This window comes from Ammospiza nelsoni, chromosome Z, assembly GCF_027579445.1.
Source record: "Ammospiza nelsoni isolate bAmmNel1 chromosome Z, bAmmNel1.pri, whole genome shotgun sequence".
NCBI lineage: Eukaryota > Metazoa > Chordata > Aves > Passeriformes > Passerellidae > Ammospiza > Ammospiza nelsoni.
The window spans coordinates 72,772,327-72,786,503 of NC_080669.1; the positions used below are offsets into that span (position 1 = coordinate 72,772,327).

The 14,177-nt window shown below is 41.4% G+C and overlaps 1 protein-coding gene across 1 annotated transcript in view; it reads left to right on the top strand.

Annotated features, from left to right (window-relative positions):
* The first annotated feature begins 5,981 nt into the window (after positions 1 to 5,981).
* Positions 5,982 to 14,177, top strand: part of PTAR1 (protein prenyltransferase alpha subunit repeat containing 1) — a 35,139-nt gene continuing 26,943 nt past the window's right edge. The window contains exons 1-2 of the mRNA XM_059493164.1: positions 5,982 to 6,093; positions 9,761 to 9,930. Coding sequence (XP_059349147.1) covers positions 6,008 to 6,093; positions 9,761 to 9,930 — 256 coding nt within the window. The 5' untranslated portion in view covers positions 5,982 to 6,007. The remainder of the gene's footprint in view (positions 6,094 to 9,760; positions 9,931 to 14,177) is intronic.

Genomic DNA, 14,177 nt, shown 5'->3' on the forward strand with positions numbered 1-14,177 from the left:
AGGCCTCACAGATGCATGCACTTCAATTTCTGTGCTACAATAAATGAGGTGGCACAGTTGCTTCTTCTGTACTTCCTTGTATCAAATACATTGAAAAGAATTTCATTTATATCCTAGTCTTTTGAGCTCAGTCTCTTAGTGCCAAGGCATGGCAAGGAGAAAGGTTAAAAAAAGTACAAGTCACATTTTTGGAAAGCCAGAGTGAGACATTCTCCAGTTTCGAGTTCTTCAGGATAAAGGCTAAAAAACAGTATTATTTTTAATACTATTTCCCAACCCTCTCTGCTACCACCTTTAATTCATATAATGTTTGCAACTGTGTCTCATTACACTGGAGAGAGGGCAAGTAAGACCCATGCCTTCCCTTCAAGCCAAAAACCCTTCCTTCTGACACTGAGTATTTTGTGCATTAAAGAATAAAAAAGGTCAAATTTGTTCCCTGATCACTACACTAATACTGAAATACATAGCAACAAAACTAGTTGAGATGTATGCAGCTATAGGACATTTCTAGAACTATCAAAACTCTTCTCTACCTACATTAATGAGCACATAGTAGAGTTCCTTCCCAGCAGCCCTTTGAACCTTCTCCAGATCAACAGCTGCTCTCTCCTATTAACCACCTCCAAGATATTTTATCTTAATAAGATATATTCAGAATGTCAGTCATCAGCAACTCCACAAAAATATAATTGAAAGATGAAAACTGTATGACCAGCTGCAGATACTGAAACCACAAACATATTCTGGGATTCCCTTTATTTGCTTCCCAGACCTTAAAGGAAAGGCGAGACTTCAACCTATGGTTCCACATGTATTTTGACATCATCGTAACTAAAAATGCGATTTCATCATTTTCAGAGTGGAGGAACAAAAAAGTGCCTGATTCTCTTTAGCAATCCATGTTAATATGTGCATAATATGTGCAGCATATTAAAGTACAGATACCAGGACTGTGTGTTGCAGGATCTGAAGGCTTCAGAGCTGTTATTGTCAGGAGCCTTCTGCTGATTAGAAGTGTTTTTTCATTATCTAGCTTGACTAAACTAATTAAGGCTTGCATGCACTATCCTTAAACAAAATTGTTCTCTTTTATCAAGGCAATATATTTTTTAAAGTTTTAATCTCAGCCCTGTAAGAGGGAAGGAGGGAGGACTTAAAATTCTGTTACTCCTTTATGTTGCAAGACTGCTGTGAAGAAGAATTACCTAGAATATGTAAATAAAAATCAAGAGGAAATTAAGTGGTCACAAAATTTCATTCTCTACCATTCTTATTGTAAATAAAAAGCAATCCTGTAATAGATAAAATCAGTTCTCTTATATATAAGGAACAACTCTTGAGACTGTACTTTGTCCTTCACTAGGAAATGAGAACAGATTCTCAAAAGTTGTCTAAGATGGCATTTAGCAGTAAGCAGAAACATTGAAGATATTCTAAACACAACAAAAAATATGCTCATTTACAAAACAATCATCCGACACTGCTACAATAGGAAGGAAAATGAAATAGTCAAATTGATTACTTCTCTGAATCACTCCCTGATGATTGTAAGTCACTGAAACACTGAAACTACATATATATAGGGTGACAATTTCAACATGGGTTTGCTGATATGGAAATTGTAAAGAAATCTCAACATTGTCCTAGCTAACACTGGACAGGCAATGTGCATCTAGCATTGAAGTCAGTTATTCTTCCTTTCAGAGAGATTTTAATAAAATTAAAATAAATTACTTTTTTAACGGGGAAAAAGAGAGGAAAAATTAGGTGTGAGACTTCCAATAATTGGTTATGTATGATTTGCTGATTTGAGTGTGTATGACCAACAATTCTTGCTTAAAACCCACCTTGCTCTTCAGGCTGTGTAGGTGTACTTAAACTACTTGATATTATACATACAAAAGTAGTGTGGAACTTCTCCCAGTCTCATGCAGGTCTTATGGAAAATGAATATAGAGTTTGTTTCTAAGAAAAATTTTGACATTAGTTAATATCTTGGAAACTTGTTCACAATATTAAAAATTTATTTCTTAAAAAATTTAGAATTTTTATTAATTTAACATATTTCCCATTCAAGAGAATGATGAATTCAGTGCCTGCGATATTATTCCTTCTTTGAACCTCAGCTGCATTTTCTTTCTAAATAAGAAGTGAAGAATTTGGAGAAACACAGACAAACATATCCACAAGGGACATCCATTATACCCAAAGCGTAAAGTATATGAAGTGTTTCTCAGAAATGTTTTATCCAAAAAAAAATGCAGCATATTTTAGAGTGAGGTTTGCCTCCATTCCTTTTATTTCTCATCCACTGGCAGACCATGTTTGCACTGTCTGTCAATGATGCTGTTCCCACAAGCCCACTGATGCTTATTGACCCTATAATGAACAACACACCCTACACTGGTGACCAACCTTTATTATAAAATATAGTTTATTGCATTATAACCATTACATTAGGATATCAAAATTTGATGCAATAACAATATGCAAAGAATTTTTCAGGTGGACCTTGGAGCTTCCTTGGAGCAAAGCCAGAAGTACCTGACCGTGTCTGAACGCCGCTGTAACAGAGTTGCAGGACAAGCGCCCAGAGCAGTCAGCTCTCCCTGTCCTGCTGCAGCCACACCTCAAGTCCTGGGCCCAGCTCTGGGCCCCTCAGCTCAGGAAGGGCATTGAGGGGCTGGAGTGTGCCCAGAGAAGGGCAATGGAGTTGGGGAAGGGTGTGGAGCAGAATTTCTGTGAGGAGCAGCTGAGGGAGCTGGGGGTGTTTAGGCTGGAGAAAAGGAGGCTCAAGGGGACATCGCATTGCTCTCTACAGCTGCCTGAAAGGAGCGTGTAGCCAGGTAGGGGCTTGGTCTCTTCTCCCAAGCAACAGCTTGAGAAGAAATGGCCTTAAAGCAGCATCCCAGGGAGGGTCAGGTTGGATACCAGGAAGAATTTCTTCACCGCAGTAATGCTGAAACATTGGAATGGACTGCCCATGGAGGTGATGGAGTCACCATTCCTGGAGGAGTTCAAGAAATGACTCCTGCAGGATATGGCACTTAGTGCTATGGTTTATTTGACATGGTGGTGTTTGGTCAGAGGTTGGACTCAGTGATTTTGAACATCTTTTCCAACCACAATGATTCCATAACTCTGAGTCAATGTTGTGCAGTTAACCAAATATGATATTAAACAATAACTGAAAAGCAGTCATACCGCCTAGTACTTACTGCATGACAAATAATTGGCTTGTCTACACTACTTTTAGGCCTTTTTACATCATCCCTCACTGTAGACATCAAACACTGGTAAAGCATTCTGTCACTCTCGAGAGGTTCCCTGCCCGAGAGAGCCCAGTGGGCTCTGGTGACGGCAGACACTTGTAATGAGAAGTGACAGCCTTGCAGTCAAACACCCCCTTGGCGTGCTGCAGGTATAAAAGTGTGGCAGTGCTTCACTCCACCCAGTTCCACACCAGACAAGGTACTGCACTTCTGGCTCAGGGCATTAGTCCCCAGTAAGATGAGACTTCCCACAAGCTGTCAGAGTTTGCACACCGGGGCTGATTGCAGCCAGGCCTGAACCAAAGTACTGCTACCTCAGCCACGCGGGTGCACCTGTCTGAAACAGCAACCCCACCACCAAACATGTGCACAACCGAGTATAAAACCATACACACACCCACCACATTCTCTGATGTGAAAGAACCATCACTGAAAAATCTGAAGACTCGTGCTTTTCATTATATGAAAAAAATGTGCTGTGGCCTCCTGCATTTGTGCCATGGCTGTCAAAATTTCAAACAACCTTTGTAATAAATAGAAAAGCAAGGACAGTGGTGAAGCACTTTCACTCGTGTTGGCCATACAATGTGATCTGCTTAGAAAAATATTAGGCCATGGGAAATCACTGAGACTGATGTGCCCATTTCCCCATGCACTTGTTTCCACCCCCACAAAGGAGGGACAACTAGAACCAGCTGAATATTTTCACAAAAAATGTAATACTGAAATCAATTGTATTAAACTCAGCTGGACTTGTCCATAAAGCTGTAACAAATTAAAATGGTTGAGGGGTATAGAAACAAGCCAAGATTATTACACGTTTTGCAGAGGTGGCTATGAACAAATCAACAACTACATTTCATACCTGATGAATTGGGTCTGAATTGCAAGGTTTTAACCTTTTAGGCATTTATTAAGGCAATTTTAATGTACTAGGAGTTGGTTATGTCACTTTAGATAGTTAGAACGACATACTATTCTGTACCCATGAGAGAAGAAGTCCTTAAGCACATAGTTTCCAACACTTCTAAGACTGCCCCAGATCACATGGGAATGGATAATTCAGGGAAATGTGTTTTCTGTGTGTGACAGAGACATAATTCCTGACTATTTAACTCCAGTGTATTTTCCACAGTTTATGCCCTATGTCAAATATACCAGAAGAGTGTTTTCTGAAATAAATTATCATTTCCCCAAAATTACAGCAAGTAAGCATTCTTGGCTGACAATTCAATAATCACTGCATAAAGCTACAATAAAGTACCATGTGCAATAGTAACACCAATGCCCACATGACAAGCTTTGACAATGTATATAATTGCTCAGATGTACAAATTAAATAAATTTTATTATGACATTTAAATAAGAATAGCAATTTAATATTCAGTCCTCTTCAAAAGGTATGCATGAAGTCATACGGTATATTGTCAGTTGATTGCACAATTCTAAATAACTACTTTTGCAACTTTTTAGTACATTAGTAGTTTTGTGTCAATTTTCAGTACTTTAAGAACTTTGCATTGTTATAGTTGATTTGAATTGTACTCAATATTAAAACCAAAAAAACCCACCAAAACCCCAACCCATTACAAGCACAAAAATTAGACTTTTAATCCAGAGAGTATTTTTGTCATGATTAATGACATCTGAAAGTTGTTTCATTTAGGTCTAATTCACCAAAACCTCTTAACAGAATTACAACAACAAAAAACCCAACCCAAACAAACCTCATAGCTAGAACTATTTCAGTCACTGTATTCCTAGACTGAACTTCAATTATGTGCTTTTCACAAATGTGATTCAAACCTGTACACAAACAAATTGCACAGGACAAAGTGAGAAGGCAATGAGTCAGAAAAGGTATACTGTCCATTACATAAAACTTAGTCCTTTCCAGTAAGACAAATAGGCAAATAAATCAAAAATTCAGGGTTATGCTGAACCCAGAAACCTAAGGTATTTTGGAAAAACAGCTTGTATTTTTCAGCTAAAAATACCTCCCAATATTCATCAAGTGTTTCAACACCTTTCCTCATATTTGTATTCTTGCTTATTTGATATCCAGAATGTATCAGCTTGCTTCAACAATTTTAGACACCACATATCATAAAAAGAGTGCCTATACATTCTAGGAAGCGCATGAAAACCTGGAACAGCACAGACATGTAACACAATTCTCTGAAGCCAGCATTATTTAGTCCAAATTCTTCCACTTAACCTATGGGCTATTAAGAAGGCCCTATAAAATGTCCCATAGGCTATTTCATTACTATTATTTTGTATTTTTAAGGAGAATATATGGAAGGGTCTACCAGGCCTCGGGGGGGGGGGGGGAAGGCAATCATGAAGCAGATTATGATGACATTGCAAGCTTTCAAATTAAGAGACAAATCAACTACGCACGGTTAATGCTTTGTAATTATATTAATTTCTAATGACAAGCAAATACATAAGTTACGGTCCAGAATTAGAATCGCCTCTGCGCATTCCGCCTTGAAGACCAGCGCTCCCATATCTCCGGGGAGTCAAAAGAAGCTATGCACACAATGCTTATCTTTTAAAGCTACGCGGCCTACCCGACTGCCGACACAACAATCGCAGGGAGCGATAACCCCGCGCCAGAAGGAGCGGGCGCCGCTCCCGCCTGGCCCCGCCGGCCGCGCCCCGGCACCGCCCCGCGCCCGCCGCGGCCGCGCTGCCCCGGAAGCGCTCCCGTCGCCGCCTGCGGGAACATGGCCGAGTCGCCGGAGGAGGTGGCGGTGCTGGTGCAGCGGGTCGTGAAGGACATCCGCAACGCCTTCCAGCGGAACCCACACATGTGAGTGCGGCCGCGGCCGGGTGGCGCGGAGGGAGCGCTGCCCGCGCTCCGGCCCGTGCGCGCTCCGCGGCCGCCGGCGGGCGGGGCGCGGGTCCCGGCGGGGCCGGCCGGGGCTGGGGCCGGGCCCGGGCCCAAGGTCACGCCGGGAGCGGCCGCAGGGACCGGCCGGGTCTCGTCCGAGCGGGAGGGCCGGCTCCGGGCGGCTGCGGTGGCACGGTGCCTCCGTGGGGCAGGGCGCCGTGTCCCTGTCCTCGGTGCTCTCCTGTCGCCGCGGCTTCTCCTGGCTCGCTCCGGGAGCCTGAGCCTGGAGACCGGTCCGGCCGCGGCCGCAGCCCAGCGGCCACAAGCGCCCCGCCGGTAAAACGCACCGCGTCATGGGAACCAGCGAGGGCTCCGCGGTGTGGAAACGATAGATATATTTTCAAAGAAAAGTTGCTAGTGACCTCTCTCTGAACTCGGTGTTTGGCAGCGTTAAACTCATCGCGCAGTCGGGCTGGGGCTGAGCCTGCCCGCGGGTGAGCCGGCCCTGCCGAGCCCCGCAGCCGGCAGCGGATTCTCTGTCTGCCGGGAACAGAGCTCTGGCGCTGGTGGGAACAAAACTCAGGATGGAAGCCTCCTGAATTGCACCTTTGCATAAACAGAGCAGTGTGGTGAATCCCACCTTCAAATCCATATCTCTTGGTAGAAGTACTAGTCATTTCATTGTGTGTTGTTTTGAGGAAGACAGAATGACTATGAAAATGCAAACCGCAGTAATTGGTTGTGAGAATCAGATTTATCCAGAAGTCTGGGGGGCAGATGGTCTGTTTTGTTTTTCAGTGTTGTTGGTCAGCCTTGAGACCCTGTTTTAAGTGTCTCCCATACTTCTCTTTCCCAGAATGTATTTCCCCAGCCTTTAAGACACAAACTAGGGAAATAGCTTTTAACCTATATGCAAGCTCCGTGTTGGTTACGGCAAATAAGGTAGCACACAATGAATAACAACTTCCTAATTTAAGTGAGGTGTATTTGTGTCAGCTGGAAACTGCAGTCTCTGAGGTAGTGACCTATTAATCTGTTCCAGAAAGTGATAAACTAAACAATTGAATAGGAAAATTTTATGTCACCTAATTTATCCCTTTGCTTAACAAGAGAAGATTACAGTGAATACCCTCATGTTTCTCTAAAAGTAGTAAGCAATTTGGGTGGGCGGCCACGTTTTAAAATGCAGCATATGGACGCTGTTTAAAAAAAGGCTGCGTTTTGCCTTGAAGCTTCATTTTTAGGATGTGAAGCAGAATGTGCTGTAAAGGGCCAGTATTTATGAATGAATGTTCTGATTTTTTCATAGTTCCCACTCCTCTGCCAGAATGCTTTATTGGTAGCAAACTTAGAGATGATGTTTCTTAAGAATTTGCTGCTATTGCAATTTCCTTTCAGAGATGCAATCTCAGAGATGAAAGTAGGCTGCAAGAGTTGTGTGTGGTGAGACTGATGCACTGTGACATGCTGCAAGTGAAAAAGCACAAGCTGCTGCTACTTTATCCCTCAGAGTAGAAAAAGTGACAGTCATGTCTCTAGGTTTCTGAAGTGGTTGAAACTACTTGAAATGGGACTCTTCAGGCCTGTGTAGGCTGTGGGCCCTTGCTGTGCTGCCTTTGTTCCTCAGGAGCAACAGGCTGTAGCTGTGCTGGCCGGGTCTTTTCGTGCATCTGCATCTTATCGTCTGCTGCTGGCCAGCTGCAGTTCCTGAAAGGTGCTATCCTGAATTCAATGTGTTACAGATCCAGGTTTGAATTATTTTACATGGGAACTGCATAACTTCACTGAAAATAAGGAATCTGCTGCATGCATGATGTTGCTGTAGACTTCCCATGCTTTTGTCCCATACTCACCTCTTTTCCATCATTTATTGACCCTTGTCAATGGCTGCTTTTACACCTGCCCACTTGTCACCTTTGTGCAAACTGTGTCTGTGTGTCATTTTGGCATGTTCAAAGCAGTATTGTGAAACTTAGCTCACCCAAGTCAGACTTCTTGCATTTGGTAATAAGTAAAGGTGTGGATGTTTGTTTTGTGGGTTTTTTTTCTCTCCTTGCTGTTTACCTTTGGTATACTGTTTGTGAGTTACAGCTGGTAAGTTCTTATGGTAATTCGCAGAGTTAATTAGACAAGTAGTGCCTTATTGCATCTTCCTTGCTTTTGGAGACTTTAATGTCCCTGTATGCAAGGCCAGGCAACGTTTTACCAAGGACTTTTAGTATTCATAAAAGAAAGACCCAGTGATACATACAAACTTCAGGCTATTAAGATACTGTGTTGAAAGAAGCAGACTGGAATGTCATTTTAGGTTTAATCTTGCTTCTTGAACAGCTTAGCTTGTGTTAAATAGAGCAGCACAGATAAGGATCTTGCTTTGATACCCATTTCTTGGTTTTAGTGGGGTAGGAGAATGCTTTTTTCTTCTCTCTCTTCTCAGCTGGCTGGGGAAGTAAAGGGACCTGAGTGCGTGTTTGGAGACAGAGCCATGTGATTTGCAAGTGTTTTACCTTGAATTCACCTTACCTGTGTTTTTTGTGGCTTGTGATATATGTTGTGATGTATGGAAGATCAGATCGGTTTTCTGAATAGGCAGATACATTCTTAAACAAGCACACTGTGTCACTTTTGATTACCTCAATAATAGTCCAGTGAGGACACAGAACTAAATCAGCACACTCAGAGTACCAAGTAATAAATTTTATTTAAGATAATTGAGTTGAGGTTTAGGAGCTGACACTTGCTCTGTATCTGTAAATCTTGTATTAAGAAGACTTAAGATGGAGAATTTGTTTTCTGACATCACAAGAAATCTTTTTTGTTCCTGCATGAGATCTGAGGATTTCCCTCTTTAGCAACAATTTTTTCTATTGAATGGGGGAGTTGGTGGAGAAATGATGCATAATTGATGTTGCTTTATGCCTAAACAAATGTGAATCCTTGATGAGCTGTGTTTATTTCTAAGAAGCTGCCAAAGCTGCTATTCAGCATGCTAGAAAAACCTGACAAAAAGTAAAATATGGTACGGCCCATTGAAACTGAATAGCTGAGTCTCTTCTGCTTTGTTTGCTGGTACAAATGCTCGTGTTTGTCACTGTTATTTTAAAGGCTTACATTTCTCCTACAGAGTTGTCATCTAATCAGACTGGCCTCTGTGTCTCAAATCTTCCCCCTATTGATCATGCTGCCTTGCACAGGACAATGAAAAATGGGACATAGGGAAGTGAGCATATTCTTCTGTGTGATCCCTGGTGTCAGATCCCCGGTCACGCTGCTGCTGGGCACACCTGGGTAGCTTTTGGTCAGTCAGGTGCCTGTACTAGTTAGCATGTTCTGTTTCTCTTGCTGAAGCAGCAGTTACAGCTCTGTCACATATTTATTACAAAACCAGGAGTGCTCGTCTTGATTCCTCAGAGTTAAGCTGCTTGGATGATAGTCTAAAAACAGAAAAAATGGGGCTTTCATAATTTAGGATCTTTGTGAAAATCAAATAAAACTATTCAAATTACAGGTTTCAGCAAAGACAAGGAAAAAAAGATGATGGAATGTTTGGTTGGGAAGCATTGCTAACCATTGCATTTCTGTATTGAGAAAAATAATTGTCACCTGCTAGAAATAAGCTTAATTATATTTCTCTCTGTTTTTTAAGAGATGAAATTGGATTAATACCCTGCCCTGAAGCCAGATATAACCGGAGCCCTATTGTCCTGGTAGAAAACAAGCTTGGTGTGGAGAGCTGGTGTGTGAAGTTTCTTTTGCCGTATGTCCACAATAAACTTCTCCTCTACAGACAGAGAAAACAGTGGCTGAACAAGGATGGTAAGTTCTGAGTTGGAGAAGAGTATATTATGTGACCTTTAGTGCACATTTTTTATTTATTGTAAAATAATTTAGTTTGGAAGAGAGGTTTAAGATCCAAGTCCACCCATAAAGTCCAGCACTAAACCATGTTCCTAAGTACTGTGTTTACATGCCTTCCAAAATACCTCTAGGGATGATGACTATGCCATTTCCTGGATAACCTGTTTGAATTCTGGCAATGCTTTCAGTGAGGAAATTTTTCCTCATATCCAACCTAAACCTGTCCTGGTTTCTGATGCCGTTTTCTCTCATCGTGTTGTTTGTTACCTGTGAAGAGAGAATGACACTCACCTGGCTGCAGTCTCCTTTATATGTAGTTTTGGAGAACAGTAAGGTTCTCCCAAGCCCCCTTTTCTCCAGGCTAAACACCTCCAGCTCCCTCAGCTCCTCTTTATAAGACTTGTGCCCCAGTTGCCCTTCTCTGGGCTCACTGCAGCACCTTGATGTCTCAGTGAGTACATGGAGATGGTCACTGATGTGATCCTCCTGGCCACACTATTGTGATCCAAGCCAGGATGCCCTTGACCTTCTTGTCCACCTGGGGACGTTGCTGGCTCGTGTTCAGCTGGCTCTGGCCAGCACCCCTGGGTCCTTTTCCACCAAGCATCTTTCCCACAAGCCTGGGTATTGCATGGCGTTGCTGTGACCCAGGGGCAGGACCAGTCAGAACCTCATACAAGTGGCCTTGGCTCATCGATCCAGCTTGTCCAGATCCCCCTGCAGAGCCTTCCTACCCTCCAGTAGATCACTCCCACCCTCAGTGGCATAATCCCCAAACTGACTGAGGGTGCGCTCAATGCCTATGTCTGGGTCATTTACCCTTCCTAATGCCAGTTTAACTTGTTGTGGAAAAAATGCTGGTTACTGAGGGGAGGAGGCTTTGGATTGTGCATCTTAACTTAAACGAGTTTATTTTCATTTGAAAAAAAAAATTCTTTCTCTCTTGCCCAAACTGGAAAGGTTAGAGACAGACAACTTGAATGAATTATTTGTGGAAATGACGTTAGTTGATGCAGAAGGAATTTTCTCCTGCTTTCCTGAGTCAAAAGGAAAATGTGGTGACGCATATGTCTACTGTAAGAAATGAGTGCAATGTGTTTCAGATGCAGAGGTATACCAGAAATTATTAGTCCCTACAGCTTGGTAATTGTAAAGTTTTATTTCCTTTCTCATCTCTTTGTTTTGGTTTGGTTTTTAGTTTAACTTGCATGAAAAATTCTTTTGTATATGTTCTTTAAAAAAATTCAAAATAAAGAATTATGAACAGTGTGACATAGGAGGTACTTGACTGCTTATAAGGGGTCCTGATCAGAGCAAGAATGAAAAAGAATAACTAGTTTATGAAGCAAGTGTTTTGTTTATTGTTACAGTACCTTCTAAGTAGCAGTTGGAATAAAGAATGTTCTTATGCTGGGCTTCTAGTGTCTTGTTTCTGGCGGGTTTTTTTTATTTTGTTTTGTTTAGAGACTGTTTTCTAGTATCTTTTACCTGCTATGGTATTTTTAATATTCCTCAGAAAGCAGGATATCTGTTGTGTTGAAGAGCACCCTGTGACCACTCAGAGAGTTCAGATCTTTAATATCTCACATGCAGCTGGGTTTCAGTTTTGGGTTGTTACCATATTATAATTTTTTTCTGTTTACTTATAACTAACCTGTTCATAAAGTACTGACTGTGTCCATTTTGCTTCAACATGTGTGGGATTGTCTTCCCCTGCTGGAGCATACCAAACAGCCACCCTTCATTCAGTTGTGTTGATTGCAGCTATAGCAAAGCCAATCTCCCTGGCTGCTTTATGAAATAGAGAGTTAAAGAATTATGTTTTAAATAGTGGGATTTTAGCATACATCTGGTGCAGACTCTAGCACCTTGTCATAACTAACATGGTGTTCTACTTGGTGTTACTGCTTGGTAAGGTTTTGGAGTAGGTCTGTGTAAATCAGGAGATGATGTGTGGCCAGTAGCATTTCTCCTTCGATACCTAATTTTCTTTAGTGTTTTATTGCTGTATTCTGCTTCACTTTAAGTGTATGAAGCCAGCTGTGCATGATGCTCAATAAAGTGTAGAGTATGGCACAGTTAGGTGGTGTTGGTCAGGTCTGTAAATGTGCACTTGAGCTTCTTTTGCCTTTGGAGATGATACAGAGAAAGATCAAGGTCTTTAGAGGATCTTGGAGTGGGAGGATTCTTAAGGCAGAGAGTGTTGCCTGCTTTTATCTGCCTGATGGTGGGGTCTAGATTTGCTAAACGTGCCTTGATTTCTTATTACAAATTATGTATGGATGTATAATGCAAGCATTTTGGAAAGAGTAGCATGAAATGGCAGGCGAGGCAGATGATGGCAAGAAGGAATCCATTTTCCTGGCCACGCAGAGTCTTCCAGTGCTAGCTGTAGACCTTGAGTGGTATTAGAGTAACAGTGCACTGGCTTGATCCTTATAATTAATTACCCTTCCGAAGAGTAGCTTAAAGAAGGTGAAGTGTTTTCATGTATTTCTAGGTATGACTTACCCATTAACTGTGTTTTATTTTTGCCTAACAGATTGTGTATGTTTGTGTCATTGTGTTTCCCACATTCCTCCTAGAGGGCTGATGACCTGTCATTATGTGGACTTTATAAATTTTACATTGCCCTTTACTTTTTAATTTATTCATAATTTACTTTCTTGAATGTTTTTTCTCATTACAGACATCTTTAAAATTACAGATTCTTCCTAGGGGTACGTATTGCTAACATAGGTAACTTCCATTTCTTCTTGGTCTTTATGGTTTGTGGTTGGACCTATTAAGACCAGGTTTTGATCAACTGCCACCAACCAGCTGCTGATTTATTCAGTTCTCATAGAAACTGGTGTTTGTGACATTCCAGATTTGAAATTTGTAATGCAGATGATTACAAAATTCAATAAACTGAACTTTAATACAGGGAATATAATTAATATTGACTGACACATAACTAAATACAAACTTTAGCATTTAAAGAGTTGAAGCTACTAGCAATCTTAGCAACACCAATGGTTCTCATTGCAGTGCTTTTGGAGATCTGAGGTAGGAGTTTGTGATGTATATTGTTATTATGCTACAGATCTTCAGCAGGGAAACTTCGTTTTGGTCTCAAGTGTTATTGTAAGGTCTAAACATTGAAATTTCCACACAGAGAAAAACTTTTTGTTTCAAGCCAAAGTACAAGCATTGACATTTATGTCACGGTTTTGGGTGTCTGAAGACAGCTAGTAGCCATTACCTGTGTGCTGGTGCCCTGCTCCAGTCACACCTGTGCAGGTGCTTTGTTGAGATGCCGTCACACCTGCTGATGCCACAGGGATGGTGTTTGCAGGCCTCTGCTTCCCTCACAGGTGAAGGGAACAACCTTCGTGCACAACCCTTCCTCTCAAAATGCACAGAAAACTATGTCAGTGATTACTGCAGTAGCATGCATTTTAAACTAGTGCCTGCTTGGCTTTATTTCGAAAGTGAAACTCGATTCTGTTTTGTCTCTTCATTTACATGTGAGAAGAGGTATCTACAGCATTTTCATGTCTGCTGAGGTTTTCTGTAACCGCTGTAAAACACAGTCAGGTCCTTCATGTTAGAACCCTATTTGTAAAGGAGTTTAGTATGTTTTAACATAATTGAGTTTCACATTTGATAAAAGGCTTGAGCAGAAACTGAACTGCAGTGGTGGAGAGAATTAAGGCGGAAGTCTTTCCCAGGTGGGCTTAGAGACTCATCTCTAAGGTGTTATAAGTATGTATATTCTGTCAAGAGATGTTACGGTATTCTCTTAAGTATTCTCAAGGATTTTGCAACAGATTGCTTTTGTAGATGAAGGTGCATGCCTGGAATTTGTCAGGGTAGTTGTTTTCTTTTGCATCTAGTAAAGAAATAGATTTGTTTATTACTTCTTCAAAACTCAGTTGTATATTCTATTGAAGCTTGTTATAAGTGGTGATTGCAGGTGTAGTCTCTACTCACCTCTTCTGTTTTGAGTCACTGTAAACCATTTAAATAGAACAGAGGAGAACATCAGGGTGCTGATTCAAGTGTCTGGTATTTTTTCTGACAGGATCCTGGAAGAAGGAGGTGCTTTATAGTAATTCATTGATAGGTTAGTGACACAGATGTTTACTTATAGTTTCTTCTGGATTCTTGGAATCCAGAGTCATGACTGCTCCCCCTGCTATATTTGAGTTCAGAAATCCCAA